The sequence below is a fragment of the Scatophagus argus genome, chromosome 6 (assembly GCF_020382885.2).
Source record: "Scatophagus argus isolate fScaArg1 chromosome 6, fScaArg1.pri, whole genome shotgun sequence".
NCBI classification, from domain to species: Eukaryota; Metazoa; Chordata; class Actinopteri; family Scatophagidae; genus Scatophagus; species Scatophagus argus.
The window spans coordinates 20,976,390-20,992,168 of record NC_058498.1 but is presented as its reverse complement, the minus strand read 5'-3'; the positions used below and the strand labels follow the sequence as shown (position 1 = coordinate 20,992,168).

The following is a 15,779-nucleotide window of genomic DNA, read 5'->3' as shown; positions in this document are numbered from 1 at the left end:
AAATGTCCCTGTGTGCTTTATCCGGGACAGGCAGACGTTTCGTTGTGTTACTTCACATAAGGTCAATTAACTCCAACATGTCATACTATGTCTGCAAATTCCATGAATAATCTCTAAGAAAAATTCATTTGACATTATATTACTTAGTCCAATTTAAGGGTTTTTGGATACAGTCTGTTCTCTTTCTAAAAAAACAGAACCTACTATTCCTCTACTGTAATCTGAAAATGTGTGCTGCCTGGTTTGTCAATTGAAAAGCTGAGCAAGGCCACCATTGCACCAAAGCACAAAGCAAAGTGATCACTGTGCCTGCAGAGTCTTCACATCACCTCGCTGTAAACATGCACATGGCGCAGTTACTGCTCACAGATAATGACGCATGGATGCTAGAAGCAGGCATTCAGTTACACGAAATAAAGAGTTATACCATTCTCAGCTGCAAAATTTCCTGATTTTTTTCATACTGCAATATGTATCGAAATAGAAATAAAAGACATCGCAATGTCAGCTTGTTTTAATATTGTCTGACTTTATTTTAGCATTAAGATGCTTTAAAGAAACCAGGTCCAGCTCTTGTGGTACAGAATACTTGAGTACTGATGAAAATGCACTTCCTGGCTAATATCCTTTGGCCAATTCCTTATCCCTAGGTGGTGCAGTACAATAGCACAGAGTGACTCATGTTGGGGACTCCTGGCAGCAAAAGTTCTCACATACAGAGATATAAATCGTTCAGGTGCTGAGTTAACCGCAAGGGCATCATAATAAAATGTGAACAATTACACCGGCCCAAAAACAAAAAAGAAAAAAAAAAATCACAAACAATGAAAAAGGAGATTGTGTCAAAGCCAGTTCTTCTCTGCAGATTTCCCTCTATCTTATCAGATAACCTCCAAACAGAAACACAGAACACATAAATAATGTGTCACTTTGAAGCTTAATCTGAGCAGGTTTGTGCCTCTGAGTGGCAGGAGAGCGAGCTGGTGCACACAGCGAGTGGCGAGCAGAGGATATCACCTCTGAACAGGACAACCACACCCAGGCTCACACAAAAAAAAAAACAAAACACGGATACACAACTGAGACTGGACCGAACACATCAAAGATGCTGGCAGCAAAACGCTGAAAGCTACGTGCAAGAAGAGACTCTGTGAATATTTTGGAAGGTTTTTGTGCTTTTGAGTCTGTTTTTGAAGGAAAGTAGCCAAAGGAACATGTAACAAATCGAATTGTTTTATGTGAACTCCCTTGCTGTTCAAAACAAGAATAACAAACAAACAAACAAAAATGTGCAACATTAGCAAAGCTAGTGCACAAATGAGATCAGTAGAGTTAGTGTGGAATCCTCTGTTGATCCTCCTTATCACCCCTTGATTTACAACGCTAAACTGAACTGCACGAGGACAGGAGGATGAAGAAATGAATTTTTGTTTACTTGCAATCTTTGAAACCCAGTTAGCCCTGTATTACAAGTTCAGCTTCTTCACCACTCTTGGAGATGTCGATGTCTGTTGTAGTAAGTAAATACAAGTACCGCTTCGCCTGCCAACCACCAACCATCCACGTGGCCTCTCTCACACGAAAGGCAAGCAAGTTAAACCAAACTCCAAACATCAAGCCACTCCACAATCAATGTAATAAAGAGGGAAACAATTGCCAGACCAAGTCAACTATTCATTTTCAAGTGATAAAAGGCAATCCCGTACTGACCCGCAGATGGTTTGACTTGACAGATTTTGATATTTTTAGGTGAGTTGTACCTTCTGCCTTGGCTGGTTGGGGGAAGACACCACCACCGTGTTGCAGATGGTGAGTGCGATGAAGAAATCAATGATGTCGGCGAGGTCAGACGGCAGCTGGGACATGGGCTGGCTGTGGAAGCGCATGAAGTCCATTTGACTGCTGCATTCATTGACTTTGTCGAGGAGCTGAGGGTCAGGGGTGATATCTTTCTCCTGCAGGACGGAGGACAGTTTATCAGCGGACAGCACGCAGCACAGAGTACAAGGACTTTGTGAAGGTTAGGCACACTGACCATAGGGCTGCTGAAGGCTGTGTGCTTTGACAGGATGCTGGCTCGCTTGGCCTCCGCCCTGCTGCCTGTCCTGCGGTGGGACTTTGTGCTCTGGGAGCGCAGCACCACCCGGGCGCTCTGGTGGCTGGTCACGCTGTCCCGTCTGGGCAGGGTGCCACCATGAGATGTACACTCTTCTTCCTCAGAATCCATCTCCTGGTACATAGCAAGTCTTCTAGCTGGATAGCATGCACACACACACACACACACAAAAATATCCTTAAGAGTGATTTTTAAAAGGCAGTGACTGCTTACTGTTTTTGTAAGGGAGTGTGTGTGTGTGTGTGTGTGTGTGTGTGTATCTGCTGGATTGTCTCACCATTGGCATCATGGGAATACTCCACCCCTGCCACTGTGCAGCGGCGAAACACCATCTTGTTTTCCGTCAGCGTGCCTGTCTTGTCAGAGAAGATGTATTGCATCTGACCAAGATCCTCAGTGATATTAAGAGCTCTGCACTGCAGGTGAGAGTCTGTCTCCTCGTCATACAGCTCCATGTCCTGATGGATGAAGTACACTTGGCAGATCTTGACGATCTCAATCGACACAAAAAGGGAGATGGGTATCAACACCTAGGAGAGGACAGAGTATTTGGCAGAAAGGAGGCAGAGCTTGTTTTCAGTTTTTCCAGCCAACTTTGTGAGAGATTTACATACATTTACATTCATACACTTTAGTGCAGTGATTCTCAACCAGGAGTGCTGTTCTCCAGAGGATACTTTGTTTTGGGGATTGTGAAAACATTGTGGAGTAGCTCAAAAAAAAAAAAAAAAAAAGATTTGAAAAAATATATAGTCAGCTGAAACAACTAGACACTACAACTTGAGCGTGTAGAAACGTTTGCAAAGCAGTAATTCCCTGAAAGTAATGGATATGCAATTAAAAAATAAAACTAAAAATAACAAATAAATTATTAAAACAGATAGTTGGTTACACAGAAGTAACAGATAAACAGCTAGCTAGTAAAAAGTAAATTGTAAAATAGTTAAATAGACTGCTAGCTAAAATTAATAACCAGTTTAAATAGTTAGCAAAGATAAAGATACATAAATGAAATAGTTAACAGATAATCAGTTTACAAAGTTACCCAAAAGTAATGCATAAATGGCTAAAATAAATGTCAAACTGAGCTTAGGGGACAGGGCTGTAGGGGTATGTGTGACAAAGTGACTGGGAACCACTGTTTTGAAGAAGACAGGATACATAAGTGACTGGGCAACTGTTTTGCTGGTGTAATTCAGAGTGAGACATTTACCAGGAAACATTTCTGAAAAGTAGTTCCGGAGAAATTAGTCATAGCTTTAGGGAGGGCAATTCAGCCCACACACTCTGGACGAGTCACATGTTTATTTGAAAGTGAATGTCTGAAAATACTGGTAGGTCTCCAAACTCAAACAGTTACTTTTGCACGATGTAACCAAAGTGCTATCTTCAAACTGCTGTCTTGTTATGTGCAACATCTGACACAGGACACAGTGACATTTTCACTGACATTTTAGCAAGCCAAAAAAAAAAAAAAAAAAGACAACAAATCAATAGTTGACAGGTGGCAATTTTTCCTATTTTGATCCTGTAGTACAAAGATTATTTTGCAGTATGAAGCAGGCATGAAGATAGAGATCTAAAGGTCACACCCCTTGGGGCGAAATGACAACTGTCAATGTTTTAATTTCCAACAATGCTTGTGTGCAGCGGGATAAAAAAATTCAAACTTGGTGATACTGTGCGTCTTGTTATTCCACTATCTGTGCCTTTGTTTGGTTAAGCTTCGCTCTGTTTCATACCTGAAAGACGATGATCATGGTAAGGAAGAGATAAATAGCAGACATGATGGGTGATAAGTCTGTCCCCTCTGGACTGAGAACGTCAAACACAGGTCTCTTATCTCCGTACTGAAACATCCAAAGCCCATGACCTGGAACAGCAACACCACAAGGTCAACTCACATAAACACTGAAGCAACAAGATATAAATAAAAGCACAGTAAACTCAGTCCAAAGGAATATTTTCTACTTTTTCATAACACATCTGCAGAAAGAAAGATTTTGCAATGAAATTTCTCAATAGAAACCACAAGATTTTCTAAAATGATTGTTTCAACTGCTACGCACCAACAGCAGCAAACAGGCACATGACCAGCAGGATGATGACACACCAGAACACGTCTACATTCATCTGTCTCTCCAGTTTACTGCGCTTGTATCGTGGGCCATTGTTGTTTAGCATGGCTTTGGTCTCGTGACCTGTGAAGAAACACATTGTGTTAGCAGTAGCCGGTCAGAGGTCAATGACGGAGTGTGACAGCTGACAACATGCTTATTTTGGGACCCTACCTGCGTAAATGACTATTCCCACAGCCTCTTCTGTGTTGCGGATGGTGCAGCCTCTCAGCAACAGATTTTCTTTGTAAAGTGCATCTCTTCTGCCACTTCGATGGATTCTGTCAGGTTAGAAGATGCATAAAAATTATGACATGTTGCTGATAAAAGATATTAGCAAACAAAGGCAAAATGATCACAATTGTGTCTTTACACTCGGATGAAAAATACTGATGCTCTTGGAGAAAACAGAGTATCTCTTGATACCAGAGTCCCCAAGACAACATCAGTTTATTCTGCTGAGCACCTCAATCGATCATGCTCTAAAGTATCATGGTCTTCCCTCACAAGGAGATCTTGTCTCAGCACAAATTCCCTCTAATAAAGAAGCACTGACTGTGCCCCAGCTCTGATGAAACCCCTCAGGTTTAAAGGCTTCATCACTGACCCTCAGATCCCACTTCACTTAAATTTAAAGCTAATCAGGCTCATCTATAGTGTCTATGTCATACAAAGATCGAACTTGGCTCTTAGCCAGCCCACCGATGAAGTTCAAAGCCTTCTTAGAAAAGACTTCCTAACCAAAAGTTAGATGTATATTGATTTGTATTAAATAAGGAGCAAATGTTGCCTTTTGTGGGGGAAGACTGAGCTTTTAATGTCAGCCTTAATCCCATTACTAAATCAAGGATTACAAGTGTGTTAAACGGCCCCACAACCTTCAGCTGGAAACAGCTCTTAACCACCTCTAGTGTAGCCTCTTTCCAAGTCACACAACTGTCAGCATGTTTGCTAACAAGAATGCTCATCCTTTGGCCTCTGACAACAGAGGCAACAACACCACCATTACAGATTAATAACAGTGTCCCTGAGAGCTGAGCAGCCGTAGCTCACACACCGCTCACTCTAGTTCATAGCTCACACTGTTCAACAAATTGATAACACTCTGAGACACGGAGTGCTTTCTCTCCCAGAGAGGTAGTACGATTAGACTCGGTGCCATTGGCTGTAATGTAATAAAACACTGCCTCACTCTGCCACTGTGCCCTGTAACCTGGCAACTGAATACCTGCAACATCTGGTCTCCTTCTGAGCAAAGAATAAATGTCATAATCATGTGACTGACGGTCAGCCTGGTCACTTTACTGCATGTTTCTCATTTTCTAGCTCACACAAACTTATCCAACATGCCTCAGTGAGGAGACAAAATAAAAACTGAGCAGACACACCTGGCATAAATCCAGGTCTCTGAAAAATGTGACAATAGCACCCAGCAAACCTGCTGCTTCCCACTGATAAACATGACACAGAATACACTAAAGGAACATTTTGGGACATGAGCTTATTTGCTTTTCTTTCCAAGTAGTAGATGACAAGACTGATATCACTCTCACGTCTGTAAGACAAACACACAGCTACAGCCTGCAGCCTGTTAGTTTAGCTTTGCATAGAGGCTGGAAACACTGGGAACAGCTAGCCTAACTTTGTCAAAAGGTAATATGTCTACAAGATCCTAAGGCCCACTGTTTTATCTTGTTGGTTCAAATCAAGGTGTAAAAGCACCACACTGCGGTCTGATGGAGGGGCTGTGTACTGTGCCTCTCTCTTGGCCCCATGCAGTGGTTTTTCAGTCTTGTCATCACCATGAAGTTGTGAAGAATCAAACACTTTGAATAAGCAACAAAGTTTGAGGTTTTTATATGAAATCTTATAAATGTGAAATATACATTTCAGACTAACACATTAGGCTATGTGCATAAAATAATCGACTTTTCACTGCTTTACTGAAGATGTAATATCTTTAACTGAAGCCAAGGGGCATTCAAGTCTTTAAGTTTTAAGTTTCTTTATCGCCGTTGAGGGACTCACAAGAGACAGATGTGAAAAAAGGCTGAAATCAAAGCATCAGACGCTGAACTATCCAGACTTTTAGTCCTACATTCCCCATAAAACAACTCAATAGCATCTTTCATCATTCCCACCTTGCTGTCTTTCAAGCTACACACTTGCCCAGTTTGTAAACTAGGAAGTTTTCAATCTCCAAAGCCAATCCAAAATAACTCTGACAACATTGTCACCACTGTGCTGTACAGGCTGAGGAGTGCTCCTCTTGACACGTAAACTGACATTTAAGTGAAATATCTAAGGTGGTTGACAAAAATAATACACTGCATGTGGATGAACAGATCTCACTCATCATACTGCAAGAGGTACAAAGTACTATAACAGGATGGGCTGAATCAATGAGTAAACCTAGCTTTCCTTTTTTATCCTTTCTGTCAAAAACATATCCTGTTACCACTGGTATTTCTACTGTAAACACATACAAAAAGGAAGTAAGGTATACCACAGGAAATTAGCTGAGAGAGAGGCAAGATATTGTTGCTAAATATTCAAGCTGCACTCGTACAAGTCCACGGACTTCAGTAATCAGGCTGCAATGAGCAGCTGGTGGTTCAGTTTATTCTGGCGATGAAGAAGAACATACATCTTCAAACGTGTGTGGTCAAACGGGCAAAACCCTGCAACCACAAATCGTAATCTTGACTTGGAAAAACTGTTTAAGGCATGATTATAAGTTGGAAACTGTTGGTTTGTCAACAAACCTCACTTTCATGTATTTCCATTTGGGAGCTTAACATTAGTCAAAATAGCACTGCATTAATTTAGAGTGAAATGAAAATGAAACCTGAAAGATTTAATGTGAGTTAAACAAAAAGTATTACTGTTATTTGTCCCACAGTGGGGAAATTTGTGAATAAATAAGCTGAGCAACTCGGAATCAATTACTTTATTTTTTTGTCGTTGATGTTCTGCGTACAGCGATCAGCGCCGCACTGTACTGAGCTGACTGAATCACAGAGTACTCACATGTAGCCTCGGAATCTGTTCAGGTCATTGTTGGGCTTCTCACATTCAACTATGCTGTTGTACTTTAAGGGGTCAAAATCACAATCCTGCAAACAGACAACAAACATCTGATTATCCTCGTATGGGCTGCAATTTCCAATTAGCAACAAAAGTAAACAAAAAATACCAAGAAGTAAAGCTGAAAATTGTGTTTTAGTGTCTTTACCCACTAACTGCATTAATGCCAATTTCCACCTGCATGAAAAAACATCCAACATACAAGTAGTCACACACTGGTGACACGTCCGAAACACAGCCAATACACGATATGTTTTGGCCATGCTGAACTTAAGTTTACTGTAATGTTATTTTGATTAACACTTATTGATTAAAATATCCTGCCCTCATTACACACATATCTTTATCACAAAATGTGTGCGTATCAGCCATTACATCAGATCAGCTATATTTTCACACTTAGCTAACGCAGATGCATCCTTGCGTGACAAGATGGAAACAGAAAGCAGGGAGCGGCCTTCTCACCAGGTCAAAGAAGCTGCGGACGACCTGCCTCTGCTTGAGGTTGGTCTCTCCGTCCAGTGTGGCGGTCTCGATGTGGCACAGGCGGTCAGGGTCACTGGAGCTGAGCAGCAGGACGTCGGCGGGGAGAATCTCATTACATCGCAGCCTGATGAAGTCTCCCACCCGCACCTCCTTCCAGTACTTCTCCACATAGCGTCTCTCCGCTCTGCCAGAACAATGAGAGGGCAAACGGCCTGGTGTAAGCTGCAGGGTGAAAGATGTGGAGCCATTGTTTTCAATAATTGGCGGTTCTATACACAGACACTTCTTCTTGGCTTCCATAAATCTGTACGGGACAGCAAATATGTTTCGTATACAAGAGGACAGTAAAGCTTATGTGACCAACTCCCAAATTCCGCCCAGCCAGAGATATTCATATCAGTGTCTTACGCAATATGCCCATCAAAATACAAACAATGTCCAATATGTGGTGAAGCAGCCACATAACACTGCATCTTCAAGGCATTACATACAGATTTGCAATGTGAATGGAAGAAATGTGCTGATTTTAAGAGGGTTGAAACATGATTCCACAACAAAGGACCAACGACAACCACTAACATAACATCTCCCATCGCTGTTTCGAGAAAATCTCACTGGGATTTTCCATTTTTAGTCCACAACAACAGACTGATTCTTTTTACCAAAAATTATTTTGTGGTGTTATGTGTGTTTTCTGTAAATGATGCTATTCTGAGCAGATAATGCTGTAGCATTTTCAAGCATTAATGTGTAAAACCACTCATGGATGGATAAAACTTCACTAATAGTAACCAGGGTTCATTTCTGAACAACAACATATTCCTGGTAGAAAATATTCCTAATAATGCATATCACCAAGCTATGAACAACAGCCAAGAAGTGAAAGGAAGAACACTCAGTTCATAACAACCCCCGTAGCATTAATGCCTCACATTCAAGTACATAAAAACATTCCTTTCTTTGAATTTTGTCACTTAAATATATAGACATTATTATAGATAGATAGATAGATAGATAGATAGATAGATAGATATTTCCATGCGCTTCGTGTTCCAGACTGGACAAACAGCTCGTGAGAAGAGCAAAATCAAAAGAACAATGACAAACCAAACATTTCTGACAGTAATATTTGCTCTTTTCTCTCTTTTTCTATGGGCTGAAAATGGATCAACTGCCTGAGGAAGAAGAGAAGACTCGCCAAAGTTAAAGCACAGGATTGTTAAATAAGTGACCCAGATTGTAGATGGTGCTACTGCAGAAAGGTCTCATTCATGCAAAGGCCAACTAATGCTAACTGATATACTGATGCTGACTGATCAGCCAACTATTCTGTGAAGCAGGTCATTAAATAAACTGGGAAAGAGATTTATTTTGGGATTGGGTTTGCCTAAAGTTTCCAAGCACTGCAGACCTTCAAATATTAGTCAGAACACATATCTGCAATACTTTGATAATCAGTTAATCATTTTAGTCATTTTGTCAAGCAAGAAAGCCAGACATTCCCTGGATCCAGCTTCTCAAACTTGAAGATTTTGCTGCTTTTTTTCCCCCCACATATGTGATAGTAAATTTATTATCTTTGGATTTTGGACTTTTGGAGAAATAACAACAGCAAGTTAAATGTATCATCATGGTCAGTGGAAAGCAGTTAAAGGTATTTTTCACCATTTTTTCAATTCACATCTAAATTGAATTGTCAAAAATCTCCATAAAATAAATGTTAAAATGATACTAAAACGTAGAAAATGTTAACAGAAATATTCAAAATTATTAAAATCAATCAATAATGAAATTAATTGTTAGTTGCAGTCTTAAAGCAATGAAGTAGCAGCTCAAACATAAGGTGGCTATTTTGATTATCAAATTTTCATGTAAAAATGCCAAAAAATAAATAAATAAAATTTAATATAATGGATACACACTGTGGACCAGTATGATAATAAAAAATAATAAACAAGCACTAAAACACAATTTAAAAAAAAAGGTAAAATCGTAAAACTGTTGAAAAAATTATAGCAAACAATGTTAGACTCCCCCACAGGTGGCTTCATATTTTATACACATGAATTTAATGAGCACACAGTTTATATGATCTTTGACTTCCCACCTTAATAAATCAACATAGTTATGCTTAATTAAAAGGTATGGCTGATTTGAGAGGCAGCTCGTGCAAATTTTCTGTTAGGTTTCACTTAAGCTTGAGCTGTGTTTATGGTGTCAGTGTCTTTTGGAAGATTGTTTCACACAAACAGAATAATAATAATAATAATAATAATGATAATAATAATAATATAGCTTGTTATGTGATGAACTGTACTAACAGACCAACCAATAAGCTTTTGCTCCACCTGTTTACCCGTTTTTGTATCAGCCGGGAGTCAGGAGTTGGAGTCAGGCACTGTCAAGATGGTGAAAGCTGGAGCCTGCACACTGAGCAACACTGTGCCTCTTCAGAAACTGCAACTCACGATTATTTTCATTATTCATTCATCTGCAGATTATTTTCTATGATAATAAACAATTCATTTTGTAGTCTATAATATGTCATAAAACTGTGAAAAACACTCAGCTCAATTTTCCAGACCTCAAAGTGAAATCTTCAAATTGCTTCTTTTGTGCAACCAGCCGACCAAAACTCTCCAGATTGGTTCATTTGACAGATAATCGTTGCAGTTCTAATGGACGCATGACTTTAACTTCATTGTTTTGCAAAGCGCAATTGTCACAAAACATGCCGGCATCATTAAAAAGATTTGTTTAGGAAGGATTAAACAATTTCTGAACTAGAACCAGTCTTAGATGGCCTAATGAATCCTTTTCTGTTGGAATGGGTCCTCTTCTTACTGGTGATCTTTGTTTCAAATGCTACTGCTAACACTCTAATGTTAAAATGAGCCCAACTGTCCTGAATGGAGGAATGTCATACCAGCCATGCACCTTTTTTTTATTAAGATTCTCCAAATGCTATAATGTGCTTTATTGTTTGTTTTCCTAAAAAGTGAAACGGCGACAGTCTGTCTATTGAAAATTAATTAGTTCTGCAGTCCACTGGCACTCAGTGGTCTGTACTTTAACGCTCCTTAGATGTGAAATCTATCTCCCACTCTTGGTGCATGACCACAAAATAACTACAGTAAACATAGCGGCATAAGGATGGACCCCACATGTTACTAATTAATCATCCAGTTTCAGAAGCAAATACATCAGTTTGGACAGACCACAGCAGGATAAGCTGTTGTGGTCAAACTAGATGTTCAGTGACCTGGAGATCAGATTTTGGACAGCAGTAGCGGATGTTGTTATCACTGTGTAAAGCAGATTAAGAGGAAACTATTTACATTCCAGTGAACTCATTTTATTAGTACAAATGCCTGATTTAAGCGGATATATCTGTGTCTTTTTACCAGCTTGTAGCCATTTCCATCACTCAGACTTTGTAAATATTAGCATTTTTGATAAAAATGGAATTTCCCATATCATAAGTACAAGCTGTGGCTGTGCGAAGATGAGATTTATTAACTAAAACATTGAGAGTTCTCCGGAGAAAGAAAGTGATGGATAGTTTGAGCGACTGCGTGTTTAGCCTTGAGAAAAAAGAAAGAAAGAAAGAAATAACACTGCCATGTAGGTTTAGTCAAGTCAGCTGCTGTTGAGCTGAGAAAGGGGGATGTTTTGCACAATATTGCCACAGCACAAGAAAATTCAATTATGGCCAACCTTGACAGAACTTGAGTCAAGACATAGCTAAAACTGTGGAGCCACTAAACACTGAGCCTTTTGATTACCATGAGTTATGCTCTGTATGTGGACAACAGTGCTGCTTTTCATCAGCAAGACACACGCTGCACACACATAGCCAGGAAAATAGTTGGTAGTAGAAAAAGCACGGGAGAGTAACAGGCTGTCAGGTAACACACAGACTCATAACTAATCATGACAGCCCTGGAGCAACATCTGTATTGTTGGAGAAAAGAGCCTCACACCTCTCTGACAGATAAGTGGGCAGCAAAGTGAGGGCTCTTATGGACTTTTGGACTCCACGTGTGATATATGTTCCTCATGTGTTAGGCAGGTTTAAACTCTGAGGCCTGAGATGTCATTTGTTTCCCACCCTGAAACCGAAACTGGGCGGTTGACAGCTGGCTTCCAGCACGAAGGCCTGCTTAAATGATGTGGCAAAGCAAAGCAAAGCAAAGCAAAACGTGTACTGGTTGTTTTCTAAAGGCTGGAACAATCGGCCTTCATCAGCTGGTGTGAAGGAGTGTACGATGCACTGGGCGAGGACAGACTGTACGATGAATACTGATGGGGGAAAAAAAAAGAACCTCCACTCACATGTTTTCGACAACAGCTGGATACAGCTGGCTGCTAGTATTTAGACCCAACTTACCTGCCGTACACCAGACAGTCCATGTGATTGATCTCCTTATCCGACCTGTGTCTCCTGTAGTCCTCCCATAAGTCTTTGATGGCAGTGACAGACAAAATGAAGACGACAGGAGCCAGAGCAAGTTCTGGCTGAAAAGCATTGACAACTGGAACAAAATTCAGCAAAGCGATGAAAACAAAGTAAACATTGGCGAACCTATGGAACTGTTCAAAAAGATTCTTTGGCAGGAAAGACAGCACAGTATATTTGGTCGTCTTAATCTTGTTGTTTGCATAGTGTCGGTTTGGGTTTTCCTCCCCTTTGGTGTGATCATACAGTATGTTTGCGTGGACAATCCTGGTTTTGTTTTCCTTAGTTTTCTTCTTTCTTTGCCTTTTTACTTTTGAATCTTTGACCATCCCGGGGTCTTCGCTCTCCCGCGCCATAGCCAGTCCCTGCTTCAAACTTTCCCACAGTTGAGGTTTTTCGCGTCCTCTTCTACAAAACACAAAGTGCTAGCTATGTTATCATTCTTTTACCGTGTGAAGACGGTTTTCGTCAGTCTTTTTGGTTCATTCACACAAACAGCTCCGTTTCATCCATGTCGTCTCCGCTTTTAGCGAGTCGGAGGAAAACTTTTGCTTGTTTAGCTTCTCCGTTTTTCCTATTGCTGGAAAAGGATGCTGAGATAGTAAGGAGGCATAACTTTGACTTTCCGCAGCTCGGCTGATGATTAGTAAATCATGTGGATGGTCCTCAGCTAGTGGTTACGTGCTCGTGCTGCGTGTGTAGAGCAGCGGATACGCGCAGCCTGCGGACAAACAGGATGTTCGTCAGCGGGTCAGGGGTCGCACTTCTGTGGAAATCTGACCCGCAGGCCCCTCCTCGATCCGACCTGGGTTTTTTTGTGTCTCCAAGTGCCACGCGGTATTATTGGAGTTTACATGACTCAGGAAGCAACCACGAATCGACACTGCGTTAGGTGTATCTAGTGTTTATACAAGTAAAACATTTTGATGAGAGAGAAAAAAAACGAGTTACAAGAAAGGTAGCTAAGAAAGTCATTAAAGCATAATTAACATTTCAACTAGAAACTGAACTAGAACTAAAAGCTTGGGACATTTGTGTATACTATCATAGTCATAGTAATTTTCCCTGTGTGGATAGTGCTCAATATAATATACTTAAAGAAGTGTTATTAATAGAATTTAGACTGGAAGTTTATTTATTTAGATGAATTTTTGTTATTTTGTAAGTGCTCACTATTTTCAGTGCACTTAGTTTTGTCCCCCAGGCTGACTCCTGAACTCATTCTCCTAACTCCATGACTGAAGGGTTTGCTTTTGTGATATGATTATTTGTTCACTGATTTAAAGTTAAATTAAGAATTAAATGAATTCATTAATCTTCGGACATGAACCGGTTTGTGGGTTTGTGTGCTATCCAAACAGAAAACTGGAGTCATATTAACTTTCTTTGCTAGCTTTACCATCATCCCAACTTAAAGCTTATCGCTTTAGTTTACAAAATACAATACTTTTACTCATTCTGTGAGCATCCTCAGCCACATTGAACAACAAAACCTGAGATAAGCCATTATAGTAGACATAGAAGTATTTATTGTCACTATACAAGTACAGTGAGATGTCATTCGGAGCAGGCCAACAGATGCACAGAGTAAGAAGCAGTAGATAAGCAGTTAAACAGAATAAAGGTTCTAAAATGTACAACAATATGTACAGCTAAAAATATAATCAGATATACAAACCTACCTAAGAAAAATTTACAGTTGCAAGGAATAAATAGCAAAGTGGTATTTCACAACAAAGTAGTATTTCACAAGTTGGGGTATTGCACGACAGAGAAGTATTATTGTGCAACTGTACATTACAAGTATTTCACAGCAGAGTATATATTATAGTATAGTTCTATAGCGCTTCCCGGATGGCAGCAGAGTAGAGCCTGTGACCTGGGTGGGTATGGTCCTTGTGTAGGGAGCTGGGTGCCAGTGATCCACTGGGCAGTCCTGATGATGCGTTGGAGGGCCTTCTTATTGTCCGAGGAGCAACTGAAGAACCAAGCTGTTGTGCAGCATGTGATGACCGATTCGATGGTGCACCTGTAGAAGTTGATCAGCATACTGTAATGCTATACCACCTTTCATAAAAGAGGAAATGTAGCTGATGAGAAAGGTCAGAATCAGAATCAGAATTCCTTTATTTATCCCTGCAGGTAAACATCTAGCTAAATATTAGCAAACCTTTTATTTTGCTAAAGACACATATTTTTCTACGAACCACTAAATATCCAAAACAGGAGTGAATTCTGGACTTGGATGTCAAGTTCCTAGAACCTCAACCTCAAATGAATGCCAATGTTATGCCATGCTGCTGGATTTGAAAGTAACTCATTGTATGGCATAACATTAGCTTGGGCGCCCCAAAGTCCTGAAAAATTGAGGACAGTCTCAAATTCTGAACAGTTGTCCCAAAACCTCAATCGTTTCATGTTTTTCCTTAGAAATTAGACCTAGACTAATTAGACTAAAATTAAAGTTTTATATGGTTATAGTCCAACTAAATATTATACAAGAAGTAGTTCCAACCAAGCAGTCTGATTGGTCAGCTAGCCATTCAGAACATGCTCAAATTAGCATGAAAGCACACAATGCTCATCACCAGTATTACTCTGCCACTACCATGATGAAGTTTAAAAAAATAAATAAAAAATCGTGAAGATAAATCATGTACCACAGTGGGCCTACAGAAACTGTGAAATCCTGTTGTTATGATGTTAGATAAGAGCAGAATCCAATGAGACTGCAGGTGTTTGTCCTCCAGAAGGTCCCGTCGTCCTGCTGGCTGTCTCCAGATCAGTTTCACAGCTCCCAGCAGCTGAGCAGCGGATGTGTCCGTCTGCTCCAACCAGTCGTCAACACACAGCACTCTGCAGAGCCCCGTGACACATTTTTTGCTGAATCTGAAAATATTTAACTACTCACAGGGGCTTTACAGTTTGTAGCATGGACTTAAAAGGCACCATTTTGAGTTAAAAACCCACTCATTCCTAAAGAATGTTTCAAGGTCCCAGCGAAACACAATGTACACTATCATATTGTGGGGAGATGTTCCAAAAAGAAACATGGGCTCTGAAATAAGCCCTGAAATACACTGAATGGACACAAGACAAAGCTCTGATATATTAGTACTTCCAGAGATTGACTGGCCACTTAGCCAGCCGGCTCCCCAGAGGAGATAAATCAAAGGCCTATCCCAGGGCAGTCCACAGCAATTTGCTACAGGAGCATCCAGCTGTTGAGCTAAAAACTAATGGCTGATTGTACACTGTGGCATCTTGGCATGGAGAACAATTCAATTTCCCCATGATGAATGACCAGAGTGAGGTGGATCAGAGACAACAGGCTGGGTCTGGCCTCAAAAAGCCAGCTCAAACTGTAGGAAAAAACTAAATCAGGTTATGCTTCTCAACTGAAAATTAAATTCATTTCATACTTTTGTTTCTTTTTGGGAAAAAAGGTTTTGTCTATCTGGTATTCTTCAAAAGATCACACAATCTGCTCACATGTCAGCTGTCATTATCTGGT

General features: G+C 40.3%; 1 protein-coding gene across 1 annotated transcript in view; it reads right to left on the bottom strand.

The window, feature by feature from the left end:
• Positions 1-12,926, bottom strand: part of atp10a (ATPase phospholipid transporting 10A) — a 32,230-nt gene extending 19,304 nt beyond the window's left edge. The window contains exons 1-9 of the mRNA XM_046391760.1: positions 12,197-12,926; positions 7,786-7,990; positions 7,264-7,349; positions 4,408-4,514; positions 4,186-4,317; positions 3,859-3,989; positions 2,394-2,646; positions 2,036-2,253; positions 1,761-1,955 (exon numbers count right to left, since the gene is read on the bottom strand). Coding sequence (XP_046247716.1) covers positions 1,761-1,955; positions 2,036-2,253; positions 2,394-2,646; positions 3,859-3,989; positions 4,186-4,317; positions 4,408-4,514; positions 7,264-7,349; positions 7,786-7,990; positions 12,197-12,621 — 1,752 coding nt within the window. The 5' untranslated portion in view covers positions 12,622-12,926. The remainder of the gene's footprint in view (positions 1-1,760; positions 1,956-2,035; positions 2,254-2,393; positions 2,647-3,858; positions 3,990-4,185; positions 4,318-4,407; positions 4,515-7,263; positions 7,350-7,785; positions 7,991-12,196) is intronic.
• Between the last annotated feature and the right edge of the window lie 2,853 nt (positions 12,927-15,779).